Source organism: Microcebus murinus, chromosome 2 (genome assembly GCF_040939455.1).
Source record: "Microcebus murinus isolate Inina chromosome 2, M.murinus_Inina_mat1.0, whole genome shotgun sequence".
Taxonomy (NCBI): domain Eukaryota; kingdom Metazoa; phylum Chordata; class Mammalia; order Primates; family Cheirogaleidae; genus Microcebus; species Microcebus murinus.
This window is the reverse complement of record NC_134105.1, coordinates 75,903,897-75,926,938: the sequence shown is the minus strand read 5'-3', so window position 1 is coordinate 75,926,938 and position 23,042 is coordinate 75,903,897. Positions and strand designations below refer to the sequence as shown.

Below are 23,042 nucleotides of genomic sequence, written 5' to 3'. Positions count from 1 at the left end.
CAAGCTCTACACTTATGGTATGTGTACTCTTCTGTATGTATGTGATACTCCAGTAAAGTTTTTTTTAAAAAAATCATAAAAGTAAGCCAGCGCTTTTAGGGTTGTCCTCAAGTCCCCTCCCCCATACTAAAACACCTGTTCTATGCTGAAACACTTCTCTTAAAAAATGTAATCAAAATTAAAGCATATAACATTTTCTATTGTTATATTTCCAGATAATAGGTAACTTCCATTTGCAACTGGAAGCTCAAAGGCATAAAAACCAATAGAAAAATGTGTTCTATATTTATATTTTTATATCATTTTAAAAAGCAAACTGAATAGAAGAAAAGTAGTAAGTACTGTATTGTCTGGACTATGCGAAAATCATTTTCAACTGTATTAAGCAGATGAAAGAAGGAAAAGAAAGACCATCGTTTCAGACTTTAATAAGATAGGAGAAGGCTAGAGAAAACTTCGTGGAAAGGGGACTATGACCTAAGAGTCCACCTCTCAGTGCTTCAGTCCAAATCCTACTACTGATTAGATATTTTAGGCAAACCAAAAACAGGAGGCAACAATACCTGCCCAGAGGGATGAATGAAATAAAATGCATGAAAGCAGCACGCCAAGATTTAATATGAAAACTCTGACTGGCAAATGCTTGAGAAATAACATTTCTCATTCATTTGCTGAAGGCAAGTGCAGCCCAGCAAATAAAAATTGCTAAGCCTATAATTGCACAATCGTAACTCGATTCTCTCTCTCCCTTTCTCTGATCTTATAACCTCCCAAAGTTAAATCTAAACATTAAAATTCACTTATAGTGGAAGCAGTAGAGTGTAATTACAAAGAATCTTGATCCTCACCTAAAATACACTTTAACCTTTCACCTACAGTATCAAGGGAGGGAACGCTGCCCTCCAATTACAACATAATCGATTCAGCCTTTCCTGATGAAATGCCAGGGCGTCCACCGACCAACTCCAAGGGGGCACCACTTTAGAAGGCAATCGTGCCAAGAGGACCCAGGACAGATAGTTCACAGGGAACCACCTCGCGACTTCCAGCACCAATTTATTCGGGAATCCGAGCCAAACAAACCTCAGCCAAGCGATTTAGACAACAGCGTCCAGGCTGGCGAACCCAATCCCCATCCTCAAATCACACAACCCACGTCCCCAAAACAAATCCTTCACAGTCTGTCTGGGGATGAGAGGGCAAAACTAGAACACAGCAGAAAGTTGACACAGAAAAGAGGTGGTATGGGAAAAGTGCGGGGGGACACACGGCTTCCCTCGACAGGAGGGGATCGCCTCGGGCTGGGGCGCTGCTCGCTGGCGCTGGAGAAAGAGTCACACTCCCCGGGAGAGAGCGAGGTCGCCGGACAGGGACAACCTGACATTGAAGCCTGGCAGCAGTCGCGGTCCGCCCGCCCTCCCTCCTCCTGACCCCGCCGGGCAAAGGGACCCGTCGGCCGGGCGCCGGCGGGGAGAGAGAGCGTGCGGGGAGCGCCCGCCCGCGCCGGGCAGGCGGCGGGGCCACGGGCCTCCTTACCCGTGCAGGCCGAGGGCGCGGCGCCGCTTGTGGAGCAGGACGAGCAGCAGAAACGCGGCCCCCGCCAGCGAGGAGTTTCGCGCCGTCAAGTACTTGCTGAAGGCCGCCATGGCTCCGCCAGCGCGAGCGAGCCGGCAAAGGGGACGCGGCGGCGACTGCCTTAGTGCAGGAAGCGCGGAGGAGACTGGGAGGAGAGGGGCGCGCGGAGGATGGGCGGTGCCGGCCTGCGCGCAGGACCGCCCCCTGGCGCGCGCCGCCGCGCCCCTCGCGCGCCGGAGCCCACCTTGGACTTTGGCTCGGCGGCTGCGCGCGCGGGCGCTCCAGAGGGCGGAACAGTCCCGGGGCGCGCTCTGCGCACGCGCGGACCTCCGCGGGGTCTCCGGAAACGCGGCGGCGGGACGCTACAGATCTTCTAGCTGCTGCCGCTCACCCACACAAGGCTGTGTTGCTGCGTTTGCCTCACCCCTGCCCTCCCACCCTCAGCACACACACCCTGGCTTTCACAAGAACTGGAAGAGCGGGCCCTGCCTCTCCGCTCCCCTGCGATGGGCCCTTACCACCCTCTTAAAGGAGCCCGGGAAGAAGGGCAGCGGCCCCACCACGGAGCGATGACGCAAAACACGGAGGCACAGTAATTATTGGGTTGAAAACAAAACAGTTGGGAACTATAGATTATATTATAGAGAGTATAATCTCTAGGGGATTGTGAAATCAGTTTGGTAGATCTGGACCACCGCCTTATATTTTTAATGAAATTGACAAGAATAGAACACAATAGAAAAGTCTCCGAGTACATTACCTCGTAAAGGAGTTGTTTTGAGAAATTTTTATTTCGGATTTTTGGATATATCGCGGCTGGCGATATAAAATGTAATTTCTTTATGTAGGACTGATCAAACAAAAAGTTTGAGAAACGCTGTTCTTTGCAAAGGGACATTCAGAGGTAACAATCCTTCATTGTATTAATGCTGGCCTTCCTCCCAGATTCAGAGGGGCTTTACAGATTACAGCATTCTTCTGTCTGACCCTATGCTGCAAGAATTGTTATCCTTAGCATTTAGACTAGCGTGTATACTGTAACTTAGTGAATCGCTGTTTTTAGTTGAGGAAACTGGAGAAAAGTGTGTCAGTCAGAAAATAAAGTTCCTAAAACCTCGATAATGCACATAGATATTAAAGTAGCCTACAAAATAGTGGTGCCATTCGTGTTTTTGCCATGTAAATTGGTGGTTGCCTAATACAGGGTAGGAAATAATGGCATGCTGTAGGAGTGCTCAACATTCAATTGTAAATTATACAAAAGTGAAGCTTCTAAATTCTCCATTTGTTATGTTGACATTCTCATTACCTCATGTAACATTAGGTAATTAGGTATGCCTGGCACAGAGAATACAAGGATGAACAGATCATAATCCCTATTCTGTAGAGGCTGTTAGAGAAGAAAAACATGAAAAAAATTATATATGCATAGCCATCATATTAGAGGTATGAACAAAGCACTATGAGAGCACAAACAAGAAAATACTCGGTTTTGTCTAGAGCTTTCATTTAAGGCTTGAAAAAGAAAATGATTTTGTGGCTGAATCCTAAAGGTTCAAAGAAGTCACTCAGGAGAACAAGAGGGAAAATTACTAATTCTCTAATAAAGTGCAGAATGATCTAAAAGTGTTGGGAAACCGGAGAAAGTGACTGTGTCATCCTGGAGTTTGTAACAATAAAGCAAGCAAAGTTAGACAAAAACATAGTCTATTTAGGAAATAGATTTCAAAACATTCAGAGGAAAGATAGGGATGACCCACTGACAGTGTATTCTAAAAGGTACTCTAAAAGGTATTCTAAATACTCTAAAAGGTATTCTAAAAGGTAGCCTGAGAGAGTCTAAAAACTGAAATTAGTTATTTGAGCTCAAATAATTTTAGCTGTTGATAAAGCCCATCTAATAAAGATCATCAGGAGCAAACCAGTAACCCAACAAAGTTAGGTTCATTAACTTGCTAAAACAAAGGACACATACAGCAGAGGAATTATGGGCATGTCTCAAAAGGGGGGGGGCAGTGGAAGGGGGGTGGCGGTGGGTGACGGGTGGCTCACACCTATAATCCCAGCACTATGGGAGCTATGGGAGGCTGAGCAGAGATGATCACTTGAGACAAGAAGTTCCAGACCAGCCTAGGCAGCATAACAAGACTCTATCTCTACAAAAAAATATTTTAAAATTTTTTTTAAAAGGAAGAAATGAGAAATCATTATAGTATTTAGGGAAAGAAAGGAATGTAGGTAAAATCTAAATCAGGCAGTGCTTGAGAAGCTAGCTCAAAGCAAATCAAATCTCAAACCTGGGTTGAGAAGCATACTCAAAGTTCTGTTTCCTTGGAAACATAAATTTAAGATTAATGTGCAATATTGTATCTGAAAACCCTTTATCTGAACCTCTACACTGTAAATTGAGGCTGCTTCTCTAAGTCAAAGTGACTCAAAAGTGTTCAAATCCTCCAGGCAAGAAAGGAATATTCTGTTCTCACTGATAAGATTTTAGAGCAACAAAGTTTCTGACAGTTTAGGATATTAAAGAACAAATAATAGTGTCCTTTGATAATTGACCCAAGCAATTTTGCAGGTTTACACTTTATAATACAAAATAATTAAGAAAAAGAGAAAATGTGATTGTATTGGGAGATCTCCAGGAGCTCTGATTTTTAAAGAACGTGAGCTATTGGGAACAGGGCATGGCGGGCCATAGGGAGTTAGGGAATCTAAAAATCCTCTTGAAGAAATGTTGTTAGCCAACATCCAGGATTGTCCCTCCTGATCACTGCTTCCTGATATGCATGCCCTTATGTATTTTCCCTCACATCAGAGCTGGTCTGTGTGACCATAGTGTGATAAAGGTGATGGTATGTGACTTTGAGGCTAGATTATGAAAGGCATTGTGGCTTCTGCCTTGACCTCTTGGATTGCTTGCTCTTAGGGCAGCCAGCTGCCACAAAGAACACTCAAACAGCCCTGGAGAGAAACTGAAGGCTCCCACCAGAGCCACTACCAGCTTGCCAGCCATGAGAGTGAACCACTTTGGAAGCAGATCATCCTGCATACCAGTCAAGCCTTCAGATGACTGCAATCTCACAGGCAATCCCAAGCCAGACAGCTCAGCCAAGATGTTCCTAAATTCCTGACGCACAGAAACTATGGGAGATAAGAAATTTTTATTATGTTGAGCCACTAAGTTTGGGGGAATTTATTATGCAGCTGATGTTATTTGGGCCAAGCTTTGAAAAACAGATGGGGGGGCGGGGGTAGGAGAAAGTATAATAGGAACAAAGATACAACAACAAGAAGGTATAAAGAAGGTTGAGGAAGATGACTAAGTCTGGTGTGGTTGGAGGTTGAAGGAGGGGTGGGGTGTAAAATGACAGAAAGGGTTAAAATGTTTCATGGAGATCAATTTGTGGGAAGACTAAAACACCAAGGTAACCAAGTGGGATTTTATTCTACATGTAAGAGAGAGTACTGGAGGTTTGGGGGAAGGGTGGTGACTTCAGTATTTATTTAAGGAAGATCATGTTGGTGGCAGTGTGTAGGCTGGACTGAACGAGGAAACATCAAGCAGAGAGACCAGTTTGGACACTTGAAACAATCTAGGTAAAAGGTAGTGAGCAACTGAGTCAAGGCAGCATAGATCAAATAGGAAGAAGAGGGGTTTGTGGATTCAAATAGGATGTGAATAGATGAGATTGTTAATTAATAGGAAAAAAAAAAACCTTTTTTTTTTGTTTTTTTATTTTTTTTCATTTCAGCATATTATGGGAGTACAAATGTTACGGTTATGTATATTGCCCATGCCCCCCCCCAGTCAGAGCTTCAGGCGTGTCCATCCCCCAGATTTTGCACATCTCACTCGTTATGTTTGTATATACCCATTCCCTCCTACCCCCTCCCACCTGCCCGACAGCCAATAAATGTTATTCCTATATGTCCACTTAGAAGTTGATCTGTTAATACTAATTTGCTGGTGAGTACATGTGGTGCTTGTTTTTCCATTCTTGAGATATTTCACTTAGTAGAATGGGTTCTAGCTCTATCCAGGAAAATACAAGAGGTGCTATATCACCATTGTTTCTAAGAGCTGAATAGTACTCCATGGTATACATATACTACATTTTATTAAATCCACTCATGTATTGATGGGCACTTGGGTTGTTTCCACAACTTTGCAATTGTGAATTGTGCTGCTATAAACATTCGAGTGCAGTTGTCTTTTTTGTAGAGTGTTTTTTTGATCTTTTGGGTAGATGCCCAGTAGTGGAATTGCTGGATCAAATGGTAGATCTCCTTGCTTTAAGGCATCTCCATATTGCTTTCCACAGAGGTTGAACTAGTTTGCAGTCCCACCAGCAGTGTAGGAGTGTTCCTCTCTGTCTGCATCCACACCAACATTTATTGTTTGGAGACGTTTTGATAAAGGCCATTCTTACTGGAGATAAGTGATATATCATTGCAGTTTTGATTTGCATTTCCCTGATGATTAGAGATGTTGAGCATTTTTTCATGTTTGTCGGCCATTATTCTGTCTTCTTTTGAAAAATTTCTGTTCATGTCCTTTGCCCACTTTTTTATAGGATTGTTTGATTTTTCTTTGCTGATTTTCCTGAGTTCTAAATAAATTCTAGTTATCAGCCCTTTATCGGATGTGTAGCTTGCAAAAATTTTCTCCCATTCTGTGGGTTGTCTGTTTGCTCTCTTGACAGTTTCTTTGGCTGTGCAGAAGCTTTTTAGTTTGATCAGGTCCCATTTACTTATTTTTGTTGCTGCTGTGATTGCCTTTGGGGTCTTCTTTCTTTGCCTAGGCCAATGTCTAGAAGAGTATTTCCAACATTTTCCTCTAAAATTCTAATTAGGAAAAAAAACTTTTAAATTGATTCTGATATTTCCTGGCTGAGTACCTCATAGGATGATAATATCTACACAAGGTCAGAGGCACATAAATATGCATGCTGGTCAGGGAAGGTGAAAAGCACACTAACAAATTCCTCACTAGTTTCTCATCACCAAGGTGAACTGAAAGATGCTTAGCATCTCACACAAAGCCAGTTATGATGTAAGCTCAGCCTACCTCTCCTATCTTGGCTTCCTACCATCCAACAGATGGTATTCTACCAGGAAGTAGATGCCCACTGCTATTCACTTTGGTTGCCTTCTCTTGAATATACTGTTGGTATTTCTACCTGAAATACTAATCCCCTCCTACCCTGATATTCTCACTTTCAACTTTAAAATGAAGATTTGATGGTCCCCTACTCTAGACAGTCTTCTCTGACCAATCCCCCCAACCCTCATACCCCAAGGCATTCACTCCCTCTTTTGTACTGCTTCTGTTTAATATATAATTCTATTAACATGCCATAGGGCGTGTGGGGAGGCAGATCTTAAAAAACTGCCAGTCATTTCCATGGCAAGCTAAAGTCCTCAACTCACCAGGAATAGACCATCTTTGCTTAGAAAGGAGTCACTTGAGAAGCCGCTTTTACTGATACAAATGGAAGAAGCATAGGTACCCAATTGCCCCAGCAAAAATATCTAATAGCACATCCTGACAAGACCATTCCTCCAAGTAGCCCTAGTTAGCCCAAACTGGTTTTGGGGAAGTTTGTACAGGAGAGCTTCCGGGGAGAAAAGAGGTTAAGACCTTAACCTCTTACCTTTTCAGGTTCAACATTATAAGACTTTCTGATAGGCTGAGATAGTCCTGTCTCACGAGCTCAGGGTCCTAAAGAAGAACTCTGTAGGGGGAATAGGAAAACTAGACTGCAACAACAGAGCCTAGTGGGCACAGGAAGAGCTGGTTCCTGCACAGTACATGGCTGAGCCTTGAAGGCCATCCCAATTCAGTTACCAAGAACTACTCATGCTTTTTGAGAACAATATCCAAGCATAGGGAAAACTTGGGAGTCCATGCTTTTAGCCCCCTTGCAACCTATGCATCCAGGACATCATGGCAGGGGACCAAAAAGACATGGAGTTGAGGAAAGGCAACTTGCAGTGGCAACACTAGCTAGCAGCCAAATGTTTTTGGTAGCCAAAAATCTGGTCAGCAGAGTATTTGGAAGTTTCAGTTCCCTCTTGTCTGGAAGCAAGTCAAACTTCTTTGGGCTGAATAGCTCCAGTAGTTTTTGGTAAATTAAGTAAGAGAGGCAGCCTCAAGTTTTCCTAATAAGGATTTCCTAATAAGAGCCCAAACTGTGAAATTAATTGGGAAAATAAATGAATGGGATTTTTACCCCGTACTGATGAAGCAGGTCATACCAATTAAAAACACATACGCCACACAATTGTGCTTTTTCTTTCTTTAGAATAGGTATAGGCCCTGGGCCCTGATACAGTATTGTTATTGTAAATATTGGCAAATATTGGTACTCAGTAAATATTTGTTGACCTGAGCAAATTGACTGTGATGCGCCATGAGGAATGCCCAAAAGGTAATCATCATAGAATTAAGATCCAGCCGGGTGCAGTGGCTCACACCTGTAATCCTAGCACTCTGGGAAGCTGAGGTGGGAGGATTGCTTGAGGTCAGGAGTTAAAGACCAGCCTGAGCAAAAATGAGACCCCATCTCTACTAAAAATAGAAAACATTAGTCCCATGGTGGTACACACCTGTGGTCCCAGCTAGTCGGGAGGCTGAGGCAAGAGTATCACTTGAGCCCAGGAGTTTGAAGTTGCTGTAGGCTGGGATGACGCCATGGGTCTAGCCCAGGGGACAGAGTGAGACTCTATCTCAAAAATAAAAATTAAAATTAAGATCCAGTGTTTAGGAAAAAGATCAGTGCTAAATATTTATTCATGTGAAAATATTTATTAACAACTTACTGTGTGCCAGAAACTAGGGCCAATGGCAAGGAAAATAGAATAGTCCTTCCCAGACCAGTCTACGAGGGGAACAGGCATTAATCAAATAATCAAATAAATATAAAATTCCAAATATGATGAGTTTCAAATATAGAGTTAGAAAAAAATAAATAGATTTAAAGGTCTTCCATATGCAAAATAGATGAATCCTTAGAAGTGTATACGATTTTTAAAAAGAAGAATGGGCAGGTGAGAAGTGGGATTTAATCCTAGGAAACACCTACATTGGAGGGATGGTGGAAGGAAAAGGAGGTAGAAGGAGAATGAGAACAATTAAAAAGATAACATGGTACCTAGAGGCCTGCAGATCACAGAATCAAGACATAGAGTTTCCAGTAGGGTATAGGAATGTTAATTCAGATTATCAGTAAACATTGGCATTATATTCCTTCCCAGGGCCAGCTAAAATGTAGAGACAGAGTCCTGCTATGTTGCCTAGACTTGAACTTCTAGCCTCAAGCAATCCTCCTGCCTCCCAAAGTGCTGGGATTACAGGCATAACTACCTTGCCCAGCCTATGTTTGTTTATTTAAATTTGTAGTAACTATGCAGAGGGAAAGAGCGAAGTCTTATTTTTCTTTAATCCTACATAATGTGAAAAAAAATTGGATCCATACTTCCTTCATACTACAAACAGAATTTAAAAAATTAAAAATTGCTCAAATAATGCATTTTTTTTTTTTTGAGACAGAGTCTAGCTCTGTCACCCAGATAGAGTGCAGTGGCATCATCATAGCTCACAGCAACCTTAGACTCCTGGGCTCAAGCGATCCTCCTCCCTCAGTCTCCCAAGTAGCTGGAACTATAGGCCAGTGCCACTACACCTGGCTAATTTTTCTATTTTTAGTGCAGATGGGGTCTCACTCTTGCTCAAGCTGGTCTCAAACTCCTAAGCTCAAGCGATCCTGCCACCTCGGCCTCCCAGAGTGCTAGGGTTAGAAGTGTGAGGCACCACACCTGGCCAGAATGAATTTTTTGAAAAGAAAAAAAGAAACCATAAAAATATTAGAAGAAAACATGAAAGAATTCTTTATAAAATAATTATCTTATAATATTGGCATAGGGAAGACTTTTCTAAGTATTAAAAACCCAGAAGCCATAGAAGAAAAAAAAAATGGATAAATTTGACTACCTGAAAGTAATTTCTTCATGATTAAAAAAAAAATTGTAGGCCAGGCTCCGTGGCTGACGTCTGTAATCTTAGCACTCTGGGAGGCTGAGGCGGAAGGCTCTAGGTCAGGAGTTGGAGACATGCCTGAGCAAGAGCAAGACCCCCGTCTCTAATAAAAATAGAAAGAAATTAGCTGGGCAACTAAAAAAAAAATAGAAAAAAAAATTAGCCGGGCTTGGTGGCGCATGCCTTGTAGTCCCAGTTACTCGGAGGCTGAGGCAGAAGGATTGCTTAAGCCCAGGAGTTTGAGGTTGCTGTGAGCTAGGCTGACCCCATTGCACTCTAGCCCTGGCAACAGAGTGAGACTGTGTCTAAAAAAAAAAGAAAAGGCACTTCTTTCACAGATAAGTGATTAATTTTTCTGAGTACTTACAAATCAATAAGAAAAAGGTCAAAAGCTAAATAGAAAAATGGTCAAAGACTATGATATAGTTCACAGAATAAAAAATTAAAATGGCTGTTAAATATATGAAAAGATTGTTTTCATCACAAATAAGAGATACAAGCTAAAACTACATTTAAAGAACAATTTTTATCTGTCAGACGGGCAAAGATCCAAAAGTTTGATAACACACTGTAATTTTTTAGTGTTTCTGAGAGGTAGGTAAATGAGAACAAACTCCAAAAGCAATAGCTTAAAAATAGTCACAAATGCAATATACATACCCTCTCATCCAGTAATTCTACTTCACGAAATTGATTCTGCAGATGTACTGTCACGTAAGTGAAATGTCATAGGTGTAATGAATCTTTTTTAAAGTAAAGAATTGGAGCTGGGCATGATGTCTCAGAAAAAGAAAAGAAAAATAAAAAATTGGGAATTTTTCTAAATGTCCATTAATGGAGGACTAGATAAAAAAAAAAGTAATGGAATATTTCATGTCCATTAAAATAATCAAGCAATTCTGCATGTACTAATATGAAATGATTTCCAAATATAATATTCAGCAGAAAATAAACAAGATGCAAAAGAATATGTAGTGTGTCACCATTCATAAAAGGAGTGTACTTATAGATGAATAAAATTTCTTTGGGAGGACAGTCATGAAATTGATAATATTGGTTAACTACAGGAAGAGTAACTAAGTAAGTGAAGGTGGGGAGTAGGGAGATTTTTCACTGAATAAATGTGTACCTTTTAAGTTTGTAACCATGCGAACATATCACCTATTCAATATTTTTTTAATTAGGTAACATTCACATAATATAAAAGTAGCTATTTTAAAGTGAAGAATTCAGTGGCATTTAGCACATTTACAATGTTATGCAACTACCACTTCTATGTAGTTCTAAAATATTTTCATCACTGAAGAAGAAAACCCTATACCCATTAAGCAGCCACCCCCAATCTCTCTTCTTTCTCCAATCCCTGGCAACCATCAGTCTGCCCTCTGTCTTTATGGATTTACCTATTCTGGATATTTCACATAAATTAATCATATAATATGGAACCTTTTGTGTCTGGCTTCTTTCACTTAGTATAATGTTTCAAGGTTCATCCATGTTGTAGTATTCATTAGTGTTATACTTCATTCCTTTGTATAATAAATAATATTTCATAGTATGGAAAGACCATATTTTTTATCTATTCATCTGTTCATGTACTTTTGGGTTGTTTCCACCTTTTGGCTATTGTGAATAATGCTGCAATGAACATGAATGTATAAGACTTGTTTGAATATTTGTTTCCAATTCTTTTGGGTATATACCTGGGAGTAGAATTGCTAGGTTATATGATAATTCTATGTTTAACTTTTTGGTTAAACATTTAAAATTCTGTTTTCAACTTTTTCGTTAAACATTTAAAATTTTATGTTTAACTTTTTGAGTAACTGCCAAACTGTTTTCCACAGGAGCTCAACCATTTTACATTCTGCCAATAATGAATAAGGGTTCTAATTTCTCTACACCCTTGCCAACACTTGTTGTTTTTCATATATTATTATTATAGCCATCCTAATGGGTGTAAAGTGGTATCTCGTTGTGGTTTTGATTTGCATTCCCTTAATGACTAATGATTTTGAGTATTTTTCATGTGCTTTTTGGCCGTTTATATATCTTTGGAGAAATGTCTATTCAATTCCTTTGCCTTTTTAAAAATCAGGTTTTTGTCTTTTTGTTGTTGAATTATAAGAGTTTCTTATATATTCTAGATACTAAACCTTTATAAGATATATGATTTGCAAACGTTTCCTCCCATTCTTCAGTTTGTCTTTTCACCTTCTTAGTAATGTCCTTTAATACAAAAAAGTTAAATTTTGATAGAGTCCAATTTATCTATTTTTTCTTTTGTTGCTTATGCTTTTGGTTTCATACCTAAGAATCCATTGCTAAATCAAAGCTCATGGAAATTTACTCCCTAGGATTTCTTCGTGTTTTGTTTTGTTTTGTTTAAGACAAAGTCTCTCTCTGTTACCCAGGCTAGAGTGCCACGGCATTAGCCTAGCTCACAGCAACCTTAAACTCCTGGGCTTAAGCGATCCTCCTGCTTCAACTTTTCTAGTAGCTGGAACTATAGGTGCATACCACCACACCTGGCTAATTGTTTCTATTTTTAGTAGAGACAGGGTCTCACTGTTGCTCAGGCTGGTCTCAAACTCCTGAACTCAAGCAATCCTGCCACCTCAGCCTCCCAGAGTGCTAAGATTATAGGTGTGAGCCACCGTGCCTAGCCCCTAGGTTTTCTTCTAAGAGTTTTGTGATTTTTCCTCTTTTATTTAGGTCTTTGATCCATTTCTGGTTAATTTTTGCATATTGTGTGAGATAGGTGTTCAACATTATTCTTTTGCATTGTGGATATCCAGTGGTACCAGACTATTTGTTGAACCTATTACATTTTTTTTTTTTTTTTTTTTTTTTTTTTTGAGACAGAGTCTCACTTTGTTGCCCAGGCTAGAGTGAGTGCCGTGGCGTCAGCCTAGCTCACAGCAACCTCAATCTCCGGGGCTCAGCGATCCTTCTGCCTCAGCCTCCCAAGTAGCTGGGACTATAGGCATGTGCCACCATGCCCGGCTAATTTTTTTTTGTATATATATTTTTAGTTGGTCAATTAATTTATTTCTATTTTTGATAGAGGTGGGGTCTCGCTCAGGCTGGTTTCGAACTCCTGACCTTGAGCAATCCGCCCGCCTCGGCCTCCCAAAGTGCTAGGATTACAGGCGTGAGCCACCGCGCCCGGCCTAAATTTTTAAATGAATTTTAAATAGGAGACAGATAAACTCAGTCTTCTCGAGTTTTCCTCCTCCGAGGGTTGTGTCAAAGTTCTCGTGTCTCATACATCTTAAGGCATTATGGAGATGCCTCCATTTATTTATCATCTGTCTACATTAGCTGTGACTTAAGTGTCTTTATCCCAGCCTACATGGTTGCTTCTATGCCACAAATAGGGTGTGGGAATTTTAGATGAGGCTGAGGTCTTTGGACCTAGCATCCAGCTGACCTGTTGCACTGTTCAGCTAAAGAACCTCACACTCCTCCAGCCTCTGGCATGTTTTTAGTCTCCTCAAACCTCAGTCTCAGTTCAGGCTTTGACAATCAAAAGTCATGAAGCCCTCTACCAACCCCAACAAAGACAATGAGGCAGAGACCTTTCTCTCTGAATGGGAAAATACAGAGAGGTAACATAAACTGATACCTCAAGAAATTACCTTGTGAGTATTGAGAACCCACCTAGAAGTAATTCAAAAGTAAATTGAGGCCGGGCGCTGTGGCTCACGCCTGTAATCCTAGCTCTTGGGAGGCCGAGGCGGGCGGATTGCTCAAGGCCAGGAGTTCAAAACCAGCCTGAGCAAGAGCGAGACCCTGTCTCTACTATAAAAATAGAAAGAAATTAATTGGCCAACTGATATATATATAAAAAATTAGCCGGGCATGGTGGCGCATGCCTGTAGTCCCTGCTACCCAGGAGGCTGAGGCAGAAGGATCACTCGAGCCCAGGAGTTTGAGGTTGCTGTGAGCCAGGCTGACGCCACGGCACTCACTCTAGCCTGGGCAACAAAGTGAGACTCTGTCTCAAAAAAAAAAAAAAAAAAAAAAAAGTAAATTGAATAGTCCCACTTGAAATTAACAATTTTAACACAGAAATAACAACCAAAAGGGACACTGTAGCAAAAGCTGCCAATGTGTAATCAAAGTACTATGAGAATCTATAAGAGGGCAAAACTAATCCAGCCTAGGGAGTTGCAAAGAGGCAAGTTTCTGACTATGTACATCTATTTTTATATTTTTATTAGTTTCAGTTCTCTAGTCCACTGTGCCCCATGCTTGCATGTCCAGTTCCATTCATTTGTAGAATTCTGCAGATACAAAGCAAATTGCAGCTACTATACAGCTGTTTTTTTTTCTTTTTCTTTTTCTTTTTTTTTTTTGAGACAGAGTCTCGCTTTGTTGCCCGGGCTAGAGTGAGTGCCATGGCATCAGCCTAACTCACAGCAACCTCAAACTCCTGGGCTCAAGCAATCCTGCTGCCTCAGCCTCCCCAGTAGCTGGGACTATAGGCATGTGCCACCATGCCTGGCTAATTTTTTCTATATATATTAGTTGGCCAATTAATTTCTTTCTATTTATAGTAGAGACAGGGTCTCGCTCTTGCTCAGGCTGGTTTCAAACTCCTGACCTTGAGCAATCCACCCGCCTCAGCCTCCCAGAGTGCTAGGATTACAGGCATGAGCCACCGCACCCGGCCTACTATACAGTTTTGATGGCCTATCTGGCAACTCAGTGCCCAGTCATCCACCTGAATATGAGATCCAATCAACCAGACACAGCTCACAGGCCTTGAGAAAGCTTAGTTTGGATAGTAATTCAGTCCGATACCACCATTCCCCTTTTAAGACTAAAGTGCTGCCCTGAACCCGGCTGGGATCGAATATGTTGCTGAGCTTTGTCAGAAATAGAACTTTGCACAACACTGTGCCCAGGCTCGGATTCTCTACCACTATGTGCTACCAGAGTAGAATATTATTAAAATTTATGTGTCAGAAAAGACACAATAATACTAGAAAGTTTTAAAATAAAAAGCTATAAAAAGGTCAACGGGGTCTTATTTTCATTTCTGTAATTTTAGAAAACTGTAATAAGTACTGTTTCACCAAATATAACTATAGATTGTAGCTATAAATTTTGAGATAAGAAAAATATAAATTGGGTTAGAATAAATAAGGATCTAAATTAATTCATACCATAATGTTTCAATTGCCTATGTTGCAAAAAAATATATATCAATGATCTATCAGTGATTAATCTTAGTAGGGAGAAAAGCCTTAAATATAAAAGTTAAAAATGTAAGATGGTATATGATTAAGTGTAAAAAAGACTAGAGGCAAAAATGACTTAGAAGATACAAAAAGAAACAGAATAATATGGGTGGAATTTGTATGGGAAAAGAAAGAGCATAGGAGTGGACAACTGAAGATGATTATGGTAGCAGACTTTATCAGGGGCTTGTTGTATTTTAACATAGGAGGAAGCTGTGTGTTCCCCACCTGCTGCCAGGCTCAAGTTCCTCAAATCTGTACCCTCTACCACCAGCAGAGCTCTTTTTATAATACACAAATATGATCATGTCAGTCTCTCATTTAAAATCCCTCAGCTCCATCACATTAAGAATAAAATCTAAAGTTCTTAGCATGAGAGAATGATTTATTCAAAAATGTCCATCACAGCCTTACTCATAACAGCTTAAAACTGAAAAGACCCCCGTGTCCACCAACAAAAGAATGGGTAAACAAGTAGTGGTGTATCCACACGATGAAACACTACTCAGCAATAAAAAGAACTGCTGATAAGTACAGGGACATGGATGAATCTCAGAAATATTACGTAAAAGGAGACAGACATACACATACTGCTTGATTCAATGAATATGAAGTGCAAGAACAGTAAAATAAATGTATGATAGAAGTCAAAAAAGGGTTGCATGTTGAGAGTGAGGTAAAATCCACTAGAAAGTGGCATGAGAGGATTTCTTGGAGTGATAGAAATGTTCTATATTTTGTTTGGGGTGGTGGTTTTATGAGAATGTTTACAAATATCAAAACTGAATAGTTAAAATGAATAAGGAAACAAGCTAACTGATCATTTTTTAAAAAGGAAAGGTCTTAAGGTACATTCAGTTTGATAAAGAAGTTGCATCTACTTCAACATCCCTGGAATTTGTTCCATTGTTAAGACTATTTATTAATACTTTTCCCTTATGTCCTGGGAAAGACCTGGAGTATCTAAAACTATGAAAGGAAAATAATTTCTCTTAAGAAGACCTAGGGTATCTGAAAACATGGAAGGAAAATTACCTCAAGCGTCCCTCAGACAACCTTTAGAATAATTAAGAACTCTCTGTAGATTGTACAATTATTAATAATTTCCAAACACAACTAACCAGTTTGTAAACAAGAAAGATGCATATATTGCTACACTTGGAAGGATTTCTAGGTTTGGGTGGTTGGAATTTTTGTTTCTAAAATACAAGGAGTGGCGTGTCCCAATAGAACTTGGGCCTGTTCAGGCACCATCCTGTACTGGGCACGTTGTCCTCGTCAGCCCACGCTGGGCACCAGGGCTGTGACTACACGTGCTAGCAGGTTCAACTCGGCTTGGGTCTCGCTCTTAAACAGCACATGAAGGAAGTTCATTTTATTTCAAGCAATAAAAGGATTAGTTCATATCTTAGCCTGTTTTCTGTTGCTTAAAACAGAAACCTGAAACTGGGTAATTTATAAGGAATAAAATTTATTTCTTATTTCTTTCTCTTCTTGAGGCTGAGAATTCCAAAGTGGAGGGGCCGTATCTGAGAGACTTCTTGCTGGTGGGGACTCTGAGGAGTCCTGAGGCAGTGCAGGGTATCACCTGGCCAGGAGGCTGGGAGTGCTCACGTGCTAGTGCTAGTGCTAGTGCTAGCTCGGGTCTCTTCCTCTTCTTGTATAGCCACAAGTCCTCTCCCATGATGACCCGTTGATCCATTAATCCATGAATGGATTAATCCTGCAGTCCCCAACCCCTGGTCCCTGGACCAGTAGCAGTTCGTGGCCTATTAGAGACCAGGCCACAGAGCTCTGCCGCCCCCCTCCTGCCACCCCCACCCCCAACCATTCATGGAAAAATTGTCCTCCGTGAAACTGATCCCAGGTGCCAAAAATGTTGGGGACCATTGGATTAATCCATTTATGGGGGCAGAACCCACATGATCCAATCACCTCTTGAAGGCTCCATCCCTCAGTACTGCCTTACTGGGGATTACATTTCAACATGAGTTTTTGAAGGGACATTCAAACCGTAGCAGTCAGAAAAATGAAATTTCACAATGGCAATCACATAAGTTTAAATATCTGTGTCATATTCCAGTACTTTCAGCTAGAATCGTAGTGTAGTTGGACAGTGAGCAGCAGCTGCTCTTTCTCTAGATGCTGGGAAGCCGTCAGGAGGAACTAGGGTGGTCCCCTGCTCCCATCCTGTGGCAGCTCCACCTCTTATGTCAGGCTGGCCCTGCTCTTCTCCCCTCAACCTCTTTCACTGCAGAGTGCCACCCTGGTCTAGAGCAGGGAAGGCGCCTCCTGCTACCACAGCTAACATCTGAATTCCAGAGGTCCTCATTCTCCTCAGTTCCTTAAAGTTCAGTTTCAAGGCACATATTTTATCAATGATTTCTTTTATCATTCTAGAATAATGCTCTGCTTTTATTTGCTTACTGCTCAAATCTTTGCAAAACAAGGACTTCTATAAGAAAGTCTTTTCTATGGCCTTCTGTCTGTGAGCTTCTCTAAGAATCTCTACTAAATCCTTGCTGCACCCAGAGTGGAAAGGGTTTGTTTCCCAGCCCTCTGTGGCCTAACGTGGAAAGTAAAAAATCATCTGACTGAGACCTTCCCCCAACACCCAAATGCCCGTTCCTATATATCTGCAGTAACTGAGGTCAAAATTGTATACTGACCAACTCAACTGTGTTTTACAAGTCGTCCATCTTATGCCTACCCACATTCAGGTTGCAGATCAATCTGAACACATGCCTTTGAACAAAAACAACAGGAAGTAGAAGAACAATGGGCTTGGAGTCTTGAGTATGAATTTCCCCTCAAGCTTTGTATGACCTTAATCTCTAATTCTCAACTTTCTCATATGTGAAATAAAAGGGTATTCTGGTTACTTTTGGGAATCAGGCTTGGAATCATTGGCTACTGGGAGAAACCTCCAGACTTAAAGGTCTAACATTGGGCCAGACAAGGACATACCAACATAGATAAAAAGAAGACCCCCGAAAGTAGACAAGCACTTACCTACTCATGCGTGCAAACACAACTGAGGGAGATTTGCTTTTCATGTTATACATTTCTTTACCATGAAACAAAAATGTGTATGCATTACTTTTATAAATTTTAAAAATACCCCAAAACTTTTAAAATATAAACATTTTAGACAAGTTGACTTCTATCTTTTATTACTGGAAAATGTTGTTACAAGGTGTTGGGGCAGGAGGAAGGAAAGCATTCACTTCAAGTAGCTGTACAGGGGAATTTCAGGTAATGGAACTGTCCGGTATGGTACGATGATGATGAGTACATTACTCTGTGTATTTCATAAAACCCACTAAACTGAATATCACAAAGAGTAAACTTCACTGTATGAAAATTTTCAAAAATAAATTGGGCCGTCAGGAATCCATAAATCGAATGCAGACTATGACAAATGAATCTGACCGTATACCACAACCGCATGTGGGCAGGGGAGCAGGTGACCCAAGTACTTTTGGAAAACTTTGTTTTCACTAGAAACTGTAAGACTAAAGACAAAAAGAACTATATAAAATTATGGTATTCTACTGGGTTTCTACTTGTGTTTTGCACAAGAGTACAAGTTAGCAATGCTGATACTATTTTACAGGTATACTAGAGTTGAACACATAAGTACATAAATTGTAGATAATGAAGTTATGTTTCTTACTACCAAAAAAAAATAAGTTACAAATAAGAAAGAGAAAGAAGACTAGAATAAACCCTGTGGTGCTAGAATGGAGTCAAGGATACCAGTATGAATTCATGTCAATTGATAAATAGATAGATGCTACAGAAATAAAAAGAGCTTTCATTGGCCAAACCTGGAACAATTTGGGCAACAACACTGATAACAATAGAATTGGATTATAACCCAAAGAATAAAATATTCATCCATACTGATATAATGATTGAATAAATTAATAAATGAGGGCAAAGAAAGAACTCTTCCTCACAGAAAAATTCCAAAATTTCAAATAATAAATGTAGAAGGAATGAGGGCAATAAAAAATTTAACATTTGAATATCTCAGTATTATCTCAATGATAATTATCGTGGGTAAGACTCAGGGATGAATGCTAAAATTACAGGTGAAACTTTAAAGAGAAACAGAATAATTGCATAACCTCAAAGTATCTTCCCCAAAATATGTATTAAATGCTTTGGTGATTTTAACATATGTCCACAAATTCTTTGATATTCCTCGCTCTAGGAAGTGTAACTTACTTCCTAGACTTGAGTGTTAACTGAACTTAGTAACTCATTTCTAATGAACAGAGGATGGAAAGGGAAAAAATAGTGACTCTACAGTAGAGAAACCTGGCAGACACCACCTTAACCAAGTAATCAAGGTTAACATCAGCAATAATAAGTTGACAAGCACATGTTTATACCATGTATCCCTGATATGATGTAATGAGAAGAGCACTTCTCTGGTATTCGTCCAAAAAATTCATAACCCTAGTCTACTCATGAGAAAACATCAGATAAATTCAAACTGAGAGATGTTCTACAAAGTGTCTGATCAGTACTCTTCAAAAGCATCAAGTTAATGAAAAACAAGGAAAGATTAGGGAAGATTGAGAAACCATCACAGAGTGGAAGAGTGTAAGGAGTCATAAGTAAATGCAACATGGGATCCCTCCGAATCCTGGAGAGAAAAAGAACATAAGTAGAAAAATTAGGGAAACTCAAAGTCTATGGTTTAGTAATTAATAATAGTGCTGTACCAGTGTTTGTTCCTTAGGTTTGATAAATGTGACACATTTAGGTAGGATGGTAACATTAGGGGAAGCTGAGTGAAAGGTATAGGAGAATTCTCTGTGCTGTCTTTGCAACTTGTCTGTCCATCTAACATTGTTTCGAAATAAGTTTAGAAAGTATTCTGATACAATGCCTTCAGAGTAACAATAAAAAAATTGTGTCTAATCAGGACCCTTATTTTTAGATGCTGAAATCAAATAAGAAACTAGCATAAATAAATAAATCTTTAAAAATGTTTAAATATAAAGTAATACAGACAACTATACTCTTTTTTCTTGAAATACCAGCCATACAACATCTCAGACCTATCAACAAAGCCTGGAAACATAGCTCTCAAATCATGTGAGACGAGAACTCATTATTTTGTCATTTAGCTTGCTTCTTCGAATCTCTAAATGAACTTTGAGAGATCATGGAGTTCCAGGCCACAGAACCATTTCATTCCCATGCAGGCCCTGTAGAAAAACCTGTAGAAAAACATTAGCATTAGTACAAAGCAACTTAATACCATTTCATTTTTTTCATAGATAGAAACATGTAATGTTATATTTATGTGATTTTGAAATTAAGAAGAATTTACATAAAATTGTTCCATGGATACACAAAAGACTATATGCAAAAAAACTTCTGTTCACATTAGGATTCGTTTATGGAATGAGAGTGAGGTGAGGGAGGATAGGAGATAAAGAGGAGTTGCCTGTACCCCAGGGTGGGCACCAACTGGATGGCGATCCTCGAAGGGGGTCCTAGAGGATGGGTTGAGTGACATGTTTGTGTGGAGCAGCCATGGCTGGGGAACACCTGAGAGTAGCTAGTCTGTGTTCCAGTGAACGGTGTGTGTGAAACTTCAGTAGTGAGATTTTGTCGTCAGGTACAAGAAGAGGGAAAAATGAATAAGAGAGGTTCCCTTTATAGTGGTGTGTCTCATTTTATTTTTACAATAGCCCTATGAGCTAGGTACTATCATTATCTCCCTTTTATAATTGGGGGGAATTGAAGCTAAGAGCCATTAAGGAACTTGCCCAAGGTCACACAGCTAGTATTGAGGAAGCCAGGATTGGAATCTAGGGTTATATGGCCTCAGAGTTTGAGTTCTTAACCACAATAGAAGAAAGAGTCAAAAGCTGAGCAGACAAAGGGACCAGGAAAGAAAGGACAGGCAGAAACAATGTGAGAGGGTTCTGCATCTGCCTAAAGGACCTGAGATCCTCTTTCCATGGCTGCTAGGCTTGGTTTCCAGAGAGAGAAATCGCAGACTCGCAGAGGAAATGGAGCCACTATAGCTAAAGACACACACCTACAGAAGCAGTTTCTGTCTCCCGTCTCCTGCAGACGCCAGCCTTCAGTCTGGCTCTGTCCTGCCCAGGCATGGAGCTTGGCAGAGGCAAGTGTGGTGGGAGGGTGACTGGGAGCTCCTTCACCATGAGGGAGTGGCATCTGGAAGTGGTTTGCTGCTCTTGCAGCTGCCGGCTAATGATCCTGAAATAAGTTTGTCTTCTTGGGCAGTCTTCCTTGACATTCTAGGTCAGGTAGTGTCCCCTGTTGTATGCTTTGGTATCACCCCATCATTCTCTACAGCACATCTTATTGTAATAATTAACCATTTTTTGAATTAATTTATCTGAACCCCGCCTTCTTTACTTCTACCTAAGCTCCATAGAGACAAGGTTTTTGTTTTGTTTTGTTTTTCCCCAGCATTGCATCTCCGGTTCTCAGGACAATACTTGACCCACAGTAATGCCCAATGTTTGTTGGTTAACAGGGAGCCATGTGAATGCTGGGCCGCTCCCTGTCTATCTGGTGACCTCTGTGATGGCTGGCCTTCTGTGCTGTTCCCAGACAGAATCAATGCTCAGCCTGAGCACCAGCCTAGCAGGTTGGAGTTCAAACCACCCCATAACCTAGTTCTTACTAGGTCCCTTTTCTGGGGCTGGATCCTACTTTCCTGTAAAGATGGGCTAGACCTTGCTGATCAAGACTAAAATTGGATCCTGATACTAAAGACAACCAATTTCAGAAGCTGCTGGTCTGTCCCTCTGCCCCTGCTACCCTGGTCCATAATTCTTTCAGAGCCCCATCTCTACCTGATAATCATTCCTGCTGGCAGCTCCAATTGCCTCATAGCCAGAGCACACCAGCTATGAGTCACATAGATGCTAAGGAAGCAGAGGAGTATACTGTGCCAGATGTTGTCCATTTCAGACAGTACAATGTCTTATGCTGATCGATGGTCTATTGTTCTTCTTTTCTAAATATTTGCAGTCTTATATGAAGAGCACTGGTGGTGGCTAATGTCTCAGGTTTCAGGTGAGAATGTGACTAAATTGATAATACCCAAGGATACAATCAATAGGTTTTGCGTGTGTGCCCTACTTTGGGGAAATGAGTTTTCCTTCTGGGGAAAAAAAAAAAGAAGAACAATAGTGGATGCAGATGGGAAGAAAAGGGTGGTTGACTAGGCCGCTTAGTCTTAATTGCTCTTTCAGGTCCATTTGCCATCTTTTTTCACTCTGCTCTGTGCCCCCAGATCCTGACCTCTATTGACAGCATTGACTTTATGTCCAGGTGGGTTTGGCCAATAGGAAGCACTGACAAGAGACTGAAGAATGTGAGGACAGCAAAAGGCTGATGGATGTATTTCTTGAGCTGCCTCCTTGATTGGTGACAGGCTATGCGTTCCCATACCAAAGGCCACAATTTCTTGCACACTGCTACAGCTGTCCCTGCCTTCAGTGATCCCTTCCTCCCCTTGTCTTTTCCAGTCTAGAAATGGTGAAGGCATCCAGCTGTTGCTAACCCTGTGGTGTTCCACCATCTTTTATGGTTTCCCTAGGTCTTGTCACACGTTGTGAATTATACTTTTATTAAACTTTCTTTATTCATTTCTTTTGAGGGTTCCATCTCTTTCCTACCAGATTCCTGATTGATAGAGCAATAAAAAGGGAGTGGGAAATAATCAATAGAGTAAATAGACAACCTATAGAATGGGAGACAATATTCACAAACTACATATCCAACAAAGGACTAATATCCAGATTCTACAAAGAAATCAAACAAATCAGCAAGAAAAAACAAATAACCCCATCAAAAACTGGGCAAAGTATGATTTGAGGAGCAAATTTTAAAAAGTGGGCAAAAGATATGAACAGATTTTTTTCAAAAACAGATATACAAGGCCGGGTGCGGTGGCTCACGCCTGTAATCCTAGCACTCTGGGAGGCCGAGGCGGGCGGATTGCTCAAGGTCAGGAGTTCAAAACCAGCCTGAGCAAGAGCGAGACCCCGTCTCTACTATAAATAGAAAGAAATTAATTGGCCAACTAAAATATATATAGAAAAAATTAGCCGGGCATGGTGGCGCATGCCTGTAGTCCCAGCTACTCGCAGAGGCTGAGACAGAAGGATTGC

General features: G+C 40.7%; 1 protein-coding gene and 1 long non-coding RNA gene across 3 annotated transcripts in view; one reads left to right on the top strand and one right to left on the bottom strand.

The window, feature by feature from the left end:
• ABCD3 (ATP binding cassette subfamily D member 3) overlaps nucleotides 1-1,746 on the bottom strand; it is a 79,327-nt gene extending 77,581 nt beyond the window's left edge. For both annotated transcript variants that reach the window (XM_075999870.1, XM_012790973.2), the window contains exon 1: nucleotides 1,537-1,746. In XM_075999870.1, coding sequence (XP_075855985.1) covers nucleotides 1,537-1,646 — 110 coding nt within the window. In that variant the 5' untranslated portion in view covers nucleotides 1,647-1,746. The remainder of the gene's footprint in view (nucleotides 1-1,536) is intronic.
• A 127-nt stretch (nucleotides 1,747-1,873) lies between these two features.
• Nucleotides 1,874-6,213, top strand: LOC105885681 (uncharacterized). Its single transcript, XR_012916984.1, has 2 exons — nucleotides 1,874-2,167; nucleotides 4,505-6,213. It is a non-coding gene; the product is annotated as an uncharacterized LOC105885681 (long non-coding RNA).
• Nucleotides 6,214-23,042: the final 16,829 nt, after the last annotated feature.